Source organism: Lissotriton helveticus, chromosome 6 (genome assembly GCF_964261635.1).
Source record: "Lissotriton helveticus chromosome 6, aLisHel1.1, whole genome shotgun sequence".
In the NCBI taxonomy this organism is placed as follows: domain Eukaryota; kingdom Metazoa; phylum Chordata; class Amphibia; order Caudata; family Salamandridae; genus Lissotriton; species Lissotriton helveticus.
In genome coordinates, this window is record NC_136067.1 from 1,849,879,510 (window position 1) to 1,849,897,640 (window position 18,131).

The window sequence follows — 18,131 nt, forward strand, 5'->3', positions numbered from 1 at the left end:
GTTTAGTGAAATAGTGTGGACAAATGAAAGACCTTTTATATAATAAATTCGTCTCCATATCTGTAGGTATGTATGTAGATAAGTTATACACAGGAATCTGTTCAGATGTCTCTCTCATTTGATAGTTAAACATACTTAACGTCTGTATGTTTTCCTCCGTGTTGTGAACAACCCAGGGTCCTGATTCTGATATTGTTCCTGATTCTGGTACTGATTCTGCCCTCTCCATCCTATTCCTTCCCCTCTCCCTCTGCTCCTGCCTCTGCCTGAAAAAGGTTGACTTCTAGGGTAATGGGGATAAGGGCGATATCTGTTGTAATTTTCCTGATCTGTGTCTTAAGGATTGGTCTGAGAATGTAATACATTTACGTCAGGACCGTCCTCTATACTGTAAGTTGAGGGAACTGGAATTATTGTTCTGAAAAAAAATCTTCTTTAAGATACGGATATACCTCTTCTAGTTTGATTTTTTTTTATATCCCTACCAACTTTAGTCGTTTTTAAATTAGTAGTATGCGCCTTGAAATCAGCAATGTTTTTATCCACTAATTCCATCAGTGTCTTTTATGGTTGAGTCCCCCAAGATTTCTTCTTCAAGTTTACTTATCTCTTTCAGTTCCTCTTCATTTAATCTAAGTGCAGTCTCAATAGACAACGCCACCCAGTCTCTGGAACATTTTGTAGCTACTCCACTAAATCTCCCTAAATAAGCTTTATCAGCAATAAGGATTACAAGGATATTTTTTACTTGTAATCCCACAGGTATGGTGTTACTTTTAAGATGTTCTAGTAAAACTTGGGCATGGATCTGTGTTCTTATATTTTTCTTTTTTAGTTGTTTTAATCTTTCAATTATATCCACAATTATAACTACAGGTGCTTTTTCCACCTTTCTTGATTTGGGCTTTTCCCTGCCACCAGAATTCTTGCTCCTTCCATGCCTCTAGCCTTCTCGCTCGTTGCGTACAGCTGTTTAAGTGGTTGCTAACAATCCTGTCTTATGCTTGTTATTTTTAGCCAAACTAATGATGTTACTGTTTCTACAGTTTTCCTGGCATGTGGCCGCATGTTTGTTGCTTCTCTAGTGTTCGATGGTCTTAGTTCACTTTCCTTCTCAGCAAACTTGTAAGCTAAGGCAAGTTAATCCAACCACCTTGTTCCAGTCAGCCCCAAACTATGACTTCCTTATAAGCTACTTTACACCGAACTGGTATCTTCAAGACTACAATTAGCATGTATGTCCTTGTTTCAGTACATTCCATTCCCAGTACTTATTAGCACTGAACCAGTGTCTTTGGCTGAGCTGGGGGGTATTCTTCAAAAGAACCTCCTTTATAAAATAACTTGGCGAAATCGGGTGCAAGGTCCTTTTTAAACCTGGCATAATCTTTGATTATGTTCTGCAAACCATCTCTAAAATAACCTATGCACTTCAGTTTTCATGTGACCGATTTGAATTAGTGCACCCTCACCAACAACTGCAGATGTCAATCCCTGGTATTTAAATCCGATGTTTTGATTTGTGTAGTGCAGTGTTGCCAAATATCCTTAAGAAGTCCTGCATCCTACACCATTATGTGTTTATTGGTGACTTAATTGCCATTTCAGAAACTGAGTCAAATTTGTGTGCAAAATGAGCAGCAGCTTCATGAGGACGCCTGTACACTAGGACTTGAAGTTTACTATGGTTGTGAAGATATCCCTGTTAGTTTACAATCATTGGTAAAGGGAGGGATTGGGGTTACTAAAGAGTAATCCCGCATTTCACGTACCTGAATGTTAAGACCCAGGAAATTCTTCAAGCATTTACTGCACAAACCATCTGCACAAAGTACTGCACTCCTATGTGCCCACTATATTATGACATATAAATATAAATCATGTAAAGGATTGTAACCATCAGTCTAACTAGAGCTTCCATTTGTGATCCGTATCAATATGATCATGATGCCCAAATTGACTTAAATACCAGGTGTTTCGTCTTCTCACTCCTCTACATTCATGCACAGTACCATGTGGCACAATGTGAACTTGAGCTTTGTGGACTATATTGTATTCACTTCAATTTTCTTGGTACCTTAAGCCAACGCTTACTTGTCAATACCACAATGCCATTCTCCTTTAATATCTGCAGATTACAGTAGAAATGTTTACTAATCACTCAAGCAAGTAAACACAGGCCAGGCACAGATGGAAACATAACCGGTAACATGTTAGTTGCAGAGCCAGTGATGTCTTGTTATCAAAACAACTATCTAAATGTCACTTCCTGATTGAAAATCAAGTACCGATATGTCAGTGGTGCCTTGATTTGCTGTATGAACAGCACATGTACAGCTCTGCCAGATAATTGTGCTTGATGCAGCAGTCTATCCTTTGTCCAGTTGATAAATATTTCAACCATGGCGGAGAGAGAAGCTCTTTGAGCCAATTAAGTGAATTACACAGAATTGCTCAGTAACAAAAAGTTATCAACAGTCACTGTTTGCATGCATGATGGTAATTGTAGTCATGAACCTATTATTAGGTAAATATGATTACAAGTACTTATAAAGTAAAGAAAAAACATAGACTGGATGAGCTATTCCTCTGAGAAATTGAAGAGATGTGATCTCTGTGGCACCTTTAGTTTATAGTGCTGCTTAAGTGGGAAACTGACAGCAAGCACTGGGTAATAACACTTTAGGTGTAATGTCCCCACAAATGTTTAACATGTGCTACAAGTATTTTCACTTTAGGCTTCACTTCTTAGTTTCTGAAAAGAAAAAAACATGAGGCTCATGTAGCTAAGATAACAACCAGTATTTTGTTTTCTTCATATAAGGCCAACGTATATTATAACCCCAAAACGTTATCTCCAAATTCTAATCTTTCTTTGTGTATTAACGCTTCTGCAGGACTCTACCAAATGGTAAACAATTGTTTCAGGTCAAAATCGCTATGATTGGAGGCAAAATAGGTGCTCCAACTTCAGTGAACCCCGATCTTCCGGAACCAAAAAGTTATATGTCATTATTCTCATATAACAAAGTAGATTTAACATTAAAGTTGTACGAAACCTTACATTTCTTTGAGCTTGAGTAGATCAGTTATCCCTAATCTGCTGTGTGACAGGATGAGTGGAGCTCCAGCAGCAACCCCCTTTCAAAAATCTTTTGTGATTGGGGTTGTTCCGGATTCATTGAAGGTTGTAATTGAATGTCACACTGCAAAATCTGTACAAGTCGGCTAATTTGCAGATTGTCCAGTTACGATTAATGGGCAAAGATTTGGGAAACATGTCACACATTATTGCAGCCTAATAACAGCTAGACATTTCAATGTTTTCTAACACAGTAGTGAATAACTTAGTTTTATTCCTTTGAAACTGAATGCTTAATAGTATTTTTGGGGATATGCTCCGATTGAAAAACCAGTAGTTGCTAGACTTCTAAATACGTGTCATGAAGCTACAATCAGTAAATTGGAAACTTTTCTCAAAGACAGTAGTTAGTAGTATGCGGTTTTCAAATAAGATATATTAGATCAAAAGAAGTTGGATGGAGGGATAATTCTGTATGGACACCCTCTTGCCAAGTAAATCATAAATTGATACCCTTAGCAGCGTCAAGAACCCCAACTTAAGTGGTATCGTATTGATGCAGCACTTGCAGAGCTTGAGATCGATCACCCCAGCTTTAAAATAACTAGAAGTGACGCATTGGTATTCTTGCTTATGTTGATCAGGTCCACTTTTATACCACCTCCTGGTCATTGTCCATTTGTCTGAACTAATTAATCAATTAGGAAGCTTGGACAGCTTATAGACGGTCACAAGTGCATAGTTAAGGCTGTGAAGTGCATCCACGATTATATAGTTTGAAAACCAGTGGGCTGTGTTTTCAAGTAATATCTTTGTCTGAATGGGGCTTACATGCATGTGCAGACTTGTTTTGTGGGGTACATTATGTTGCATTGGAGTATATTCATTATATTGCTATTGCCTACATAGATGCAGAGCGCGTTCTGGCAGAGTATCCTAGACCATAATGTTCAGATAAATGAAACGTCAGTCAAAAAAAGTCTAATTTGATACAGAGATATTTATGTAATTTATTTCTCTCCCTTTATGCTCCTTTCAAAACCCTTTACATTAAAAATAAGTTTCTAGAAATGTGTTAATGGGAAGGAGATATGTAAAAAGAATGTTCATTTAGTAAAACAATGTCTCTTAACCAGTACCATGTACACGCCCTTCTAGAACACTGCGACGTTCAGCTAAAATGATAAACTGCGGGCCCCCCAATCGAGCGACTGACTTTGGATTCTGGTGCAGGCCGTCAAATTTACTTATCTCCTTCCATCCGTAACACATTTCTTTAGGAGTTTTGTCCCCTCCCCTTGTTTCCAAACTCCTTGTAGTTGATTTGTACTTTGGTTACTAAGTACTTGAAAGTTTCTATGCAGCTCTCAACCTTGTTGACCGCTTCCACTAATATCATGCTTGGTTTGTCCTAATCTTTTCTTGGTATACACCCAGTAAAGCTGTCTTTATGCCATGTTTCCATGTCTTCTCTCACTGTTTTAACAGAGCAGCTGACATCCACGCAATAGTCCTTTCAAAATATACATTTAGCAATAATGAAACTTTGAGTACGTTTATATTTTAGATAACATTGTGACTTCAAGCACTGGAATTCTTTATATAAAATAATACTGCCCTTTTATTTTAGGCACTGTAATGTCTGTTGCATAACAAAGCAAGATGAGCTGGGCAGTGGAAGAGTGGAAGGATGGCCTTCCTGCGAAAGCCCTTCAAAAAATCCAGGAACTGGAAAGTCAGTTAGAGAAGTTTAAGAAAGAACGGCAGCAGAGGCAGTTTCAGTTTGAATCCTTGGAAGCTGCTTTCCAGAAGGAGAAACAGAAGGTAAATATTCTCAAGAGTGTGAACATCCAACCTTGGGTTGGAGGGTGGAAGACGGGTGAATGGATGGAGCAGCAGCACCCCTATACCTGCCTACCAGCGTAGTGTGCTTTAGAAATGTAGTTAACCCTTACATGTAGTTGCCAAAGGTTCCTAATATCAGGGCACTTTGCTTTTACCACTCTAGTTGGTTAGTTGCTGCTTCATTTTTCCACTTCAGAATGAAGTTTAAAGCTCATCTCTTCAAGGAGTATCGCATTCACCAGCAGAGGGACCATCCCAGTTTCTCACGCCTCGGGGGCAGCACTACAACATGAATGCTCATTTTCCTTACTATCATATGGCACAGCCTGGATTCTATAAAGGATCTGGGAGTGAGCTTTATGCTACTAATTTATCCTTTACTACTCACAGTAGCTTAAAGGCAACAACTTGGAAACAGTTGAGCAAAAACTATGAATCAAATGTCCATAAAAGCTTTCCTCAGGTACAAGATTATAGTAGAGATCTGAGGCCCAAAGAATGGTAAACCCTTAATTTTAGTGTATGAATATGAAATCTGCCCATAAGGTACATCTCTATTATATGCCTTTCCTAGCAATGGTGATACTCTGGAAGTAAATCCTAGGAACAATGTGCTCTCACAATCCTCTACAAACAGGAAATCTGTAATGTTTGTGTTGGTTGCAATATTAATAAAAATCTCCTCTTGCTGTGAGACAGATCTCCAGCAGCAAAGGCTGATTACTCTCACAAGAGCTTGCATCAATGGCAAGGCCTGCTGCTGGGTGACTGCTCACTACCCATTCTGAAGTTACTATCAAACACCATCAAAAGCAAACATGGCCAGCAAAGATTTCACAAAGCTGTCCATCTGTGATGCAAAATATGCATGTTCCCTTCAAGGGGCCCTTTTTTTTAACTCTGAAACAACTGCCATGGACACTGACATATTGGGATCACCATTGACGCTTAGACAGTGTTCTTAAGGACATGTCATGTTGTTGTAGTTCTTTAGCATTGGTATAACACACATTTTTCGGTGCGCTCTTAGTTCGCTAGTGATTTTTCTAAAATGACTGATATTTCAAGCAGTGATTTGCATCTGTTTCGGTTTGTGGGTATTTGAGGTCCGTGGTGAAATTGCTTGCAAACACATTCTAAGGCCAATGACTGAAGTCCTATGGTTTAGTGAACCTATGCTGGCTGCACATACAAATGGACTCTTCAGATGATGAACGTTTGATGAGATTGTCTGGCTGGGTTGGTGCATTTACATTTCATTAGAGCTAGTTGGCCCGAAAGGGGGTTTGGCCCTAAGATCTAAACAGCTGTTAGGTGCTCCTTAATTATTGACTTTCCTTTTTGTGTTTTTAAATGAGTGTAAATGTTTGTTTTTGTCTGTGGTAGGCTGACAAAGAAAGAAATGAAGCTACTGCCTTGAAAAGAGAGAATCAGAGCTTGATCGAAGTATGCGCTAATCTTGAAAAAGTGAAAGAGAAGATTGCCCATGATTATCAGCTGAAGGAATCGCAGGTTAACTTCTTGGATGGGCAAGTTGCAGCCAGCAAGAAGCAGATGGAGAGAATGGAGCAGGATATTAAGAGGTGAATGGAAGTTGTATGTTTTGTGATAAGCAATGAAAATCAATTTAAAAAAAATATATCATACTGCTAAATCCTGACTTCTTAGTCAGAGAACCCAAGAGTTTTGCACCTAGCACTCTAAGAAGAAAGGTGGCATTTTGTATCATTTCCGAAACATCAGTTGGATGATAAAGGTTTTAAACTGACAATTTGGTGCCTGTGCAAAGCAGTATTTTGCTACCCTGGGTTTGTGAGAGACTTTCTAAGAGGTGACATTACTGATCTATGCATTTTGTGTTACACCCAGCTGTTGCAAGGAGGTGTGGGTGCAGTGGATTCTTCATTTGTTTTAATTTTTACATTTTTCTCAACAATTTACATAGTGAACCATAATTTCAGGGACCCTGTCGGAGTTCCTGCCTGGGAAGGAAAGAAAAAAAGTTTGGCTGCACATACTTATAAAAAACATAATGCTTTACCAGTTAATTTTCCATCATGGTCTTCTTTACAGATTGTCACAATATTCTTTACTCTAAACACACAAGTGTCTTTATCAGGAAACACTTTGAGAAGGAAAATTATAAGAATGCTGTCTAACAAACATGCCTTTAGAAAGCAATCCAATACGACTACATTATGGTTACGAGGAGTGTAACTAAAAATTATGTTCAGTTGAAAGCATTTGCCACGGCAGTGTACATTATGTATTGGTCCAGTACTATAATCATTAACACTTTGCCATCATTAATCAAACTACTGTCTATATGATAGTGACTGTCACCATTATTACTATTTTGGTGATCAAGAGCTGGTAAGTCCCTCTTCAAAGGCGTAGAAGTTAAGAAAAAGACATAGTTTCTTCTCCAATTAAAAATCTACATAGCCACTTTTACTTCTTGGACTTTCCATAGTGGGCTTTTGTAGATGTTGTTCTGTATTTTCTATAGATAAGATTCTAGAGTAGCAGAAATGATGTGCAGTATAAATGTCACCTAAGCTTAGAGTATTGGGAAGAATGCCTGTTTGCCCGTGAGTGATGGTTATGCACCATAAAGACAGACCATTTAGTACCTGATCAATGCCTTAAAGGTCACAGGTTCAATTTGCTACAATGTTAACTCACCAGTGCATCCATCTTGGGGTCCTAAAATGATTGGGTTTGCCTGCTCTAAATCTCTTACTGAATGCAGCAGTAGAGGTAAAATGCATGCAATGTGCACAAACCTTCAAATCGCTCTATCACATTTTTCAGCTGATCCTGCGTAGGTGGGATCCCCTTTAGAGAAGTCTGGCTGCAAATTACGCCAGCTCCGAACTTACCAATTTGACTTAAATTGTGCTGTTGGTCTCCACACTCCCAGTGCGGAGCTTCAGACCTCCTGTTTTTTAAAATATTGACTAATGATAATTGTTTAACTAGTGCCTTACCTAATCGGAGGAAGCTGGCTCTTTATATGATAGATCAAAATGAGCTTTATATTGTGTATAGAGTCCAGGGGTTCCCTCATAAGTGGACAGGGGCTCGCTCTAGCAATCCCATGGTGCTCTTCTAGAGGGTAGTGTGGTCGAGCAGCAAAAGGCTTATCAGAGGGGAGTGTGGACATCTGTAAATACACACAATAAATGATGCACATGACTCAATAAGGAGATCCACACCAATTTGTAAAAATAACATGTATCTTTATATATAATTAGGCACCAGAAGCAATTATTTTCAGCTAAGTACGTTTTTCAAAAGAAATACTTTTGTATCTAAAAAGTCGACACATAGTGCAATTTTCAGAAGCTGCAATGTTATCCTATGGGAGGACTGACTGGCTAATTGTCCTGCCTGTCCAAGTGCCAAAGGCTCTGGACAAAGGGGGTCTGCTTCCTTGCCTGTGAGGAGAAGCCAGATTCTCATTTCAAAGGCGGTGGCTTCTTTGAAGCTCCCCTGCTTTGCAATGCTAATCAGCAGGTCATCCTAAAGGAGGAGTTGTGAACACCCTCTTCCAGTGCAGGCTTTGTTTCTGACCTCTTGAGAGCAAAGGCCCTCAACTGTTGATGTCAGAAACTGGTCTCTGCCAACCTGCCACCCACAACAAGTCAGGCAATGCAATGGAGGCTGTTAGGTTTTCAGGGGGACCCTCTAAGGTGCCACCTGTGTGCATGTATTCACAAATCCACCCCTAGAATTAGAGTGGGTTTGTGAATACGAGATGTTTGATACCAAACATGCCTACCGGGTACCATTACTAAGAGCTTATAGAGAGTGCTAAAGGCATTACCAATTGGGGGAACAATTGTACCGTTTTGGGGGGGAAACACTGGCACTGGGTTCCTGGTTAGTAGGAAAGCAGTGCACTTCAGTCAAAGTTGCATCAAATACCAGGCAAACAGTGGGGGGACTACTGCAACAAGAACCCAGTTTCCTACACTAATGGTTTTATTTCAATCCCCTTGCAAATAGATACCAGTCCGACCTTGAAAAGAGTCAGCAGACTTTGATGTCTATAGATTTGCCACCCGGAGGAACACCCCAGAAAAGTTTCATTGCCCCATTCACACCAACGAGATGCCAGAACGGTAAATGATTTAGATTTATTTTTCTTCACGTCATTATATGATGTAAAACAATCTTTGTATATGCAATCAGGATGTATATAGCCAAGCAGGTAATGTTACAGTGGATCTATATTCAGAAAAAACTGTTTCACTTCTCTAGAAACAGCACAGTTGACAGATGGCATAAATGTACCTGTGAATTCTTATACTAGGTTATAACAATTTATCCGCTGTTCATTTGCTTACATTTCATCCATTAGAGATGCATAGAGTTATGACATTTGTTTCTAATGTTATGACTTTCCACCAGTAGGAAAATATTGAATGTACTCCTCTATTGACAGAAGCAAAGTGCTTCCCTTGCAAGTAATTTCTCCCCCTCTGTTTATCCCATGCTTCTCAGTGTTCCACAGCCTGGGTTACTATAACAACCAGATGAGGCAGCCTGGCTCAAGTAGGTTTGAGCTGCAGCGCTTGGCCACAAAACCGCTGACAGCTGTCTATTACTGATTGCAGGTGGCAGAGCAGGACCTATTCTTACTCTACTCTTGTGATAGGTGCCTGTAGTACCAGAAGGTTGTGGTAACGTAATATCAAGCTCGCCAAAGGGTCACTACAGCAGAAACACTAAACGTTGTCTCCCACTCCCCTAAACACCTTCATAGAAGTATGGAAAGGACGGAAAGTGAGATACGGGGAAAAAGAGTAAATGGATAAAACAATAAACAAGAGGTTGCTAGATCCAGGTCTACTGCTGCTTCATCCGATCACATCTTCACATTAGATGAATATTTGAAAGAGAATACGAAATTCTATATATTATCTACAAAACATTTGAACTATTATGGTTTTGTGTGATGCACCCGTTTGTCCTCAAAGCTACATTTTGTCTGTTTAACTCTCAAAGAAGAATTTAGCCTTCACCTGCCACTAGCAAAGTTCTGCAGCTAAAACCACAAATGCCTATCCTGCCATAGATGCCTTTGACTGCAGACCCCATGTAATGAAAATAAAAACATACCACGAGAGAGCGGCATTGGGTCAGCCACCTTCATTCACTACTTTGTTTGGTTATCCCATGTCAATCATTAATTGAAGAAATTGGCATTCATATTTTGGATCAGGCCTGTGATGTTTTTTAGTCTCGCCTTTAGTGATCGACTAATACGTGTATTAGTCAGCCTGCCCTTACAGTGCATTGACAGTGAAGCAAAGCTCCAGTACACTGTAGTGGTAATGCATTTGTGCTCCTGATTTGTGTCTGCATAGTTCCCGGTGTTGCACCAATGGAGATTTTTGCACTGCTGTGTGCTGTCAACCAAATGTAATATCATACTGCTATATACCTTTTAATCTAATGTGACATCCTACATTTCCTCTCAGTACTTGCTTCCCCTCATCTGCTTATGATACCACCCTGCGGCGGATATTGCACTATGTTTGCACATGAAATCAATTTTTGAATGTCATCCTTCATCTCTCATACTTTAATCTCATTGTGTGACGCCTGTAGCTCTAAAAGCTTCTACCATGGCTAGGGACCAAGATGGAGCAAGATGACGCTCCACATCTTATAGGGACAAAGCTTATCTTCTCTACTGACTACAGCACTAGTAGCTTACCCTAGTCCACTCCTGTCCCTGTCCCACTCACCCACAGTCTTCCCATAATCACTTACACACCCCTCAAAGAATGACCCAATACAGCATAATGGTATAATAATTCTAAATAGTCTGGACTATAAACTGGACTAAGCTACTCCTACATTGCTGCAGACCGAAATGCCATCAAACACCAAACTCCTGGCTCTCCCATTAGCCAGGACCCCTTCTTGATCCAGTCTACTTTTGTCAAATAAAAGCATGGTTCAGTCCAGATACACTAAAACAGCACACAAACTACGTCTCCACGTGATAACTCAACCACCCAAAGGCCTATCCTACGTAAAAGGTGTGATCATTCACCTCCTACTTCATTGCAGCCCCTTATCATTGTCCATGGTATTAATCTCCTCACCATCACTCCAAATGAACAGCTTAACATCAAACTGAAGCTGAATCACTTGCATGAGTTTGCACAAAGCCTGCAATCCTCACGGTGTCTCTCACCTACAAGCAAACTCCCCCCCGCACCCCCCCCAAGGACCTACTCTCCTAACCTCCCTTCCCACCTGTACACCTCGTGCAACACACATAGTACTGAAGAGCCCAGCACGTATACCCCTTAACCCACATTGCTTCAGAGAATTCTGCCCCTGCATTAACTCTAACCCAGCCCACGTTCTTGAATGCTCTGTGATCATAGATCCCACTATGCATTAAACTACCACAGTCTTCAAAGATAGACACCCAAAACACATCTAAGCTCACTCTACTCTAGCAGTGTAAGAACAATAGGTCCCTGGCAACTCAGCGACCCATCTACTACACATCACAGCTTCCCTCCTATACTGAAGGTCTGCTTTCTACTTTGAGGCTCTTTCAATTAGATAGTGCTATGGAGAATGAGCAGGATTTATCTAACTATTAGGATACAAAATTCATCTTGATTTAACAGAAAAAAGCTGTTGGGGAAGAGTGGTGGCATTTATTCACAAAGCGTCCCTTTAAATGCAAACTAATTAACCAAAGACAAACCTCTGCGTACCGGTGCCACATTGTGGAGATAACAAACACAGCACCTATACCACTTAAGTTGAAATCAAAAACTTCCTACTTTCTAGCAGACCAAGTTCTATTGATGGTTTCCTTGCCACTTATGATAAGATTTTCCCATCAGATTTCACTTTCCACTTAAAGAAGATAAAGACAACTACACCTCCTTCCTCAGACTTGTCCCATCAGACTGAATCCTACTGCAACATTGCATCGGATCCTGACCTTAATGCATCCTCCCTCTAGTATACTAATGCAAGCAAACATCAGCATGCCCAAATGCATGTCTATTTTTGTGATGTCTCCGTGTAATCTATTGTTTCTATGCTTCCCATGACTCTGAGTTTTTTTTATTTCTGAAGTTTTCAGAGCTGCTCATGGTGCTGGTGCAGTGCAGCACAACAACCTTAAGGAATAAAAAATAAAAAAGGTATAGACATAAAAGGTACAAAAAGGCATGTACTGTAGAAGACTTAAAAATGGGAGTGTATGTGAGGGCAAGCAGATTGCGAAGGCTAAACACGAGAATCTACATTTGAAGTGTCTCAAGGTGGGAAGACCTCTGGAGAAGGAAGGTGGTCACAAACTAAGTATTGGAATCACAGAACTTGTAAAGTGGAGCTTGGCATTGTGCAGTGGTTGGAAAGGAAGTGAGCACTGAGTTGAGGTCCAATATTAAGAGAAAATCAACTGTCCGTTCAAGAAAATCAAAGCATTTTGAATTTTCGATCTTTTTAATGTGATAAGGGGTTGTATTGTGTGAATGTTAAGTCGGAATATGCTTATGGAATGATGGCAGGGCTGCCAGGTGATCAGTTAAGAAAGTAGGAAGAGTGTAACAAAGGTTTTAGGTGAAGGGGGTAGCAGAAATTAGTAAGGAGAAGAAAAGAAGCATATTAACGAAGAGTCTTTGGAATAACATACAACCATGCAATAAAAAAAGTGGTATAAAATGAAGAAAGAAATGATCCTTTTGGAAAACATCATGCAAAGCAGAGAATACATGTGGAGAGGCAGCTCTGTCACCTGCTCATTACGTTTCCTGTAGACTTTTTTTGAAAAACATTCCTCATTTCTTGACCACCCTTCATTTTCCAGTCGACTTTGTTATATCATTTATTTGCAAAAAACACTTTTTAACAGTTCTGTCTCAAATGTATTTCAGATCCCAAATTTGAAGAACTAAAAGAGAAATACACCAGAGAAGTTGAAGAACGAAAGAAGCTGGAAGATGAAGTGAAAAACTTGCAGGCTAAAGTAAGATCTCTCTCTTGTAAAGTTCTCTAATTGTCAGTTTTCACTAGTGTAGATTATTGGTTAGAAATTTCATTAACTGTGCCGGAGCCTGCTGAGAGATCAACTAGACAAGACTGCCTCTATTAAAGGATTCATGCATGCAATCCTATATACTTGGGTTGGATTTTCCAATGCCACAAGCAAAATGGGCGCCACATAGATTGTCCATTAGCAGAGTTTCCTTGTTCAAATAGTGCGTTATTGATGGGAATCCTGCCTCTCCTTTGCTTTCCCAAACCAGGGCAGTTTGGTATGGAGTCTGGGGTAATGATTTTTTATTTTTTTTAAATTAGGGAAGACTCCCTGGGTAAGTAAAGCATTGATCAGTAAGTGCCAAGCTTATTCAAAATTGTGAAATCCTATAATGTTTACCATAAAACTGCCCAAGTGGTAGGGTTCCAGGGTACCAGAAAAGGAGTCTTAATGCTAGTTATGAGAAGCAGTTTTTAAAATGCCAGTTACTGTCTTCTAGATTTGACATTTGCATGTGCTGAAACATGTTTTCTAAATGTCAAGGCAAAACCATTTGCATTAATGTGTCAAATAAATGGAAGATAAAGTTAGCCATGGTGGTCTTAGAGCTACTGTTATGTGCAGAGTTTGGTGTAATAGGCCTTCCATATGTACAACTGAATTTCATTCAAGGTGATAGGCAATTACTGGATAATTACTAAACAGCAGATTCGTTAGAATGCGATGGCCCCTGACTGTGAAGAGTGTGATATTAGAAAATCTAGCTTTTGAGCTCTCTTCTGATATGTTTTCACCATAGAATGGCATTTTCATTAGCTTGTAAAAAGACATATATGGCAGTATGTTCATTTATTGCACAGCTGGGTTAACTAGCAGTACCCAGGACTTTATCTGCAGTTTACCACACAGTGTACCCCACAACATGTTTTGGAAATAACTTGCATTAAATTGTGTAATGTGCAGTTGCAACAAATTCAAAATCATATGAGTGTGTTTATTTAACAGTATGAGTTCTATATTTATTCTACATTCCTGCATCTGCGCAATGTCTCAAAAGAAGAACAAAATACCAATAACTTCAAATGGTTGAGGGAAGGGTGACATGTGGGACTGTCTATTGAGGGGAAATATAAAGGATACCGCAAGTCGCCTCAGAGTTCAGCGACCTTATAAACAAACTCCTCATTGACTTGCAGTGTTCTTATAACTTATGGCACAAATGCTAGGGCATGTTTGAACGATAGCAAGTTTGTGATATCGACAGCAAGTGCCTGTGACTCTTACGATCTCCCTCTTGACACTAGACACTTGAGATGTAAGTTTGAGTACTTATCTTGCTTGCAAGCTTCATCACTTAGATGAGAGTTATCGGCTACTAAGAAGATAATTATCTGCAGAGAACAACTGGATGATGGATATTGTGGAAAACGTAAGACTGTGTGGTGGTTGGCGATATGGTTAAGCGTTATCTCACAGGACATTACCTTCATTAAGCTAACCACTGTCCATTTTCCTGATCGGATTGCTTCCAATTCTCTTGTCACATTCTCCACTTAAGTCTTCAAAAAATCCTTGCTACTAATTCTCCCTTAATTCACTTCAGATCTTGGACAAGAATCACCCCATAGCCCATACAGCATATCAGTCTCTCCAACGTACACTTACTGGCCTCTGTTTTCCTCGATAATACTCCTGGCACCACATCATGCTTGCTCGGCAAAAGAATATGGAAACCTTACACCCTGTAAGATAATCAGGTGTTTGAACTACATATCTTTTTGGGGTGCGTGCCTTCTCTCAACTTCCCAAGAACTCTACAGTAGTCTTCAGGCCTTCTGCTCTGTTATTTCCCTTCATATTAAAATCAAAATCAATACAGCCAGCCACGCCTTGACAAACTGTTTTGAAACTTAACACCAGCGACCCAATTTAGCCTGTAAACATCATGCAAACAATCATGGCAATTGAAATATGAGTCTATTAAGGACTGAGTTAGTGAGAGCATGCTAGCACTCAGTGGAGAAAAATATGAGGCACTGGTTCTCAAAACCCTTTAACACATGATACTTTGTTTACATGACACTGGTCGACAATCTAGGCAATTTAATGTGCAGGTCTTTTTGTTGTATGCTTTGTTCTTTTCGTTCAGACCCATATTTTAGTATCACTCATTGCAGCCATCAGTGTCTTTAGACTGTGCTAAACATTTGTTCCAAATACCAGACTCCGAACCTACGACAGCAGTGTCAAGCTACAGCGCAGTCAAAACAAGACCGCCAGACTTAAACACTTACTCGGATTACCCATTGATATCTACATCAAATTCATCATGCTGTCTATTGTATTTGCCTCAGAGTAATGTTGGCGCTTGAGCTTTCTACAGGACTCAATCTGAATATATCCTGCAAGTTGAGATAATCAATCTCTGCTGTCTGGTTCCTGCTGAATTAGGACAAGCAACATATAATTGTCTCAGGTTAAGCTGCATTCGGCCAAATTTCCTGCAACACTCCCACAGATTGAAGAAAAGCAAGACCACTACATTTTCCTTCTGAACCCTTTACTGTAATTTGCCACTGAGCTTTCTGGCATAGGCATCATGTTCCCCATTCGCTTACCCTCTAGCTTCATCCCTTTTCTTTCTACTTTGTCCACCACCTCTTCAGCATTACCTTATACCGTTTCCCACTTAGAACTGGATTTCACTTTGTGAAAATGTCCTATGTTTCGAGGAAATACATTTTTTTAGAAGAGAAGAAATGTAGGAGATCTTCAATATTACCCATGGTGAATTTTGTAGGGACTTCTGGTTAGTATTTTTAAGTCGCACATTGAGAAGTGTCTTGGTTGCAATTGTTGCCTCAATCATGATTCTAAATCTTACTTACAGCACATACGTGTAATACTTTTTGTAAGCACTCGGACTCCAAGCGCAAGTGTGAATTTCCATTTTCATTTAATAGCATATTCGCCAGTGGCTAACTGTTTCCACTCACTATGGCTTCCACTCATCCTCAAACTTTTGCTTTGCCACCTTTAACGTCCCTCACTAATGCACACTTTGGACAGAAATATTTTGTGATACCGTATAACTGTACTGGTGCTTTGTATGTTATGATTGTTAGGATCCAACGATCATAGGTCTGTGAGTGATCAAGACATTTCTCTTGATAGCACATATATAATCACATCAGTGCGCCAACAACTTTTGTTTTCAATTCCTTGTTTGGAACACCAGACGCAGGTAGAGGTATTTCTTGTTCTCAATTGAAAGTTACTATATATTTTTGTGTCCTTTGCTTTTCAATGCTATCATGGTCCTCTTTTTTCTTCTATATATTAATAACTATTCTACTGCCTTTCCATTTTTCTCTGCTACCTGACTTTTGGCATATCTCAGATTGCCAGGTCTTTTGTATTCATTGTGGTCAAGCCAAGATTGAGTGGACGATGAAACAGGAGGCATCAGCTATGGGGGCCTTTTAGTATTCTTTGTGTTTTTGCCATATACAGGACACATCCAACTGCTGACCTGGAACACTTCTGCTTGTACCACGAGGAATTAAAGACTGATCGTGACCCAGGTGTCCGTGCGCATGCACATCACTAGCAGCAACTAAGTTGATGCCTGTATTAGAAACAGCTGTTAAGAAATGCCCCTCAACTAACGTGCAGATCATACATTCTGGCTGCTAGTCAGATGGTGAATTAAACCAAGTCTCATCAAAAGAGGGAAGTTTAGCAGAGATGTGGTGGAGCAGTATAAGGCTATCCCTGCTTTGCGGAGATTTTAGCACACAATCCCCAATGTCTATATAATTAAGATCGATCATTTCAATAAGAGATTTTCGTTGGGATAATTTAAACTTGTTAAGTGTGGAGCAGGACATTTTGTACTGTGTAACCAGATTTCTTTGAAAGAGGGTGACCGGGCTTAAAACCATTTTATTCCAACTAGGTATATGAAGAACAGCAAATTAATCAGGATATTTGTGATATGGAAGTGGGTCAGTTTAAAAGATGGACCACATATCTGCTTTTTGCACAACAAAAGTAATAGATGTCTTACTGAGGACACTAACTTGGCCCATTTTAGGAATATAACAACTTACAAATTGCTCTGAACAAAGGTAGCAAAACTAGATTTAGGGTGCATTTAGAAAATGAAAATATATTCACTGTTTGGGTATGAAGGTGTGTACTCATTCTGTTTAAAAATACAAAAAAAGTAGTTTTCCAAAGGAAAAAGCTTTTTTTTGTTGAGCTTATCTGCTTTTGTTAAAAAAAATGTTTTTATGAATCATATAAGAATTAACCAAGTTATAATTTAGTTGGAAATGCAAAACGTGTAAAATATAAGTAGATAAATGTCAATATAATCTCCCTGGAATGAATTCAGCACACCCTTATTTCATAGTTTTTATTGTGAAATGATTAACCAGAGTAATCCATATTCAACTTCTCCATGACAAATTTTAAACCAGTAACATTGCTTTAATATATGTTGAAAATTTTTGTGAATCTTCTTTATTTAGAAGCTTTTTTAAAATTAAATTTACAGAAAGTAGTGCCTTCACTTCCACAAAACATGAGCCATCGAGAGATTGCTCGAAATCAGGCATCTTCTTCCGTGTTCTCCTGGCAACAAGAGCAGGCGTCAAGCTGTCCACCAGTAAGCAGTCAGATAACCCCTCTCAAGCGAGGATACCACCCATCTCCTTTTGTCTGGGAAAGCGAAGGGACTCCAAGCAAGCAAATATTCAGAACTGAGCAGAAGGACTACTTTTCTGAGAACTCTCAATCAAACGATTCTGTCAAAATACTCAATCAAGGTAATGTTGTATAGTGTTGTCATATTTTAATAATCCTAATAAAGGCGTTCAAAAGATAGTGTTGGAAAATACCTAGGTTTTGTTTTCTTTCATTACTGCACTGTATTTTTGTTTGCAGCTGTTGTACTGGCGCCTTTGAATATGGTGCCTTATTGGTTGTCGAATTTATCAGTAGAGCATATTATTTCTCTTTGCTTGAAAAAAAAGGGGGGGTACTAGGTTCACACGGGTTGAGATAGTTAATGTTTATGCATTAAATGGTGAAGAGGTGGTGTTAAAGATCAGTAACATTGTATAGTCCTCCAGTCCTTTGGGAATCTATCAAGTTTGGGATTTACGTATT

At 39.4% G+C, this 18,131-nt stretch overlaps 1 protein-coding gene across 1 annotated transcript in view; it reads left to right on the forward strand.

Annotated features, from left to right (window-relative positions):
• The window catches only part of CENPF (centromere protein F), a 421,242-nt gene that overhangs the window by 18,211 nt on the left and 384,900 nt on the right, over positions 1 to 18,131 (forward strand). The window contains exons 2-6 of the mRNA XM_078649780.1: positions 4,713 to 4,906; positions 6,314 to 6,510; positions 8,939 to 9,054; positions 12,853 to 12,944; positions 17,518 to 17,788. Coding sequence (XP_078505906.1) covers positions 4,745 to 4,906; positions 6,314 to 6,510; positions 8,939 to 9,054; positions 12,853 to 12,944; positions 17,518 to 17,788 — 838 coding nt within the window. The 5' untranslated portion in view covers positions 4,713 to 4,744. The remainder of the gene's footprint in view (positions 1 to 4,712; positions 4,907 to 6,313; positions 6,511 to 8,938; positions 9,055 to 12,852; positions 12,945 to 17,517; positions 17,789 to 18,131) is intronic.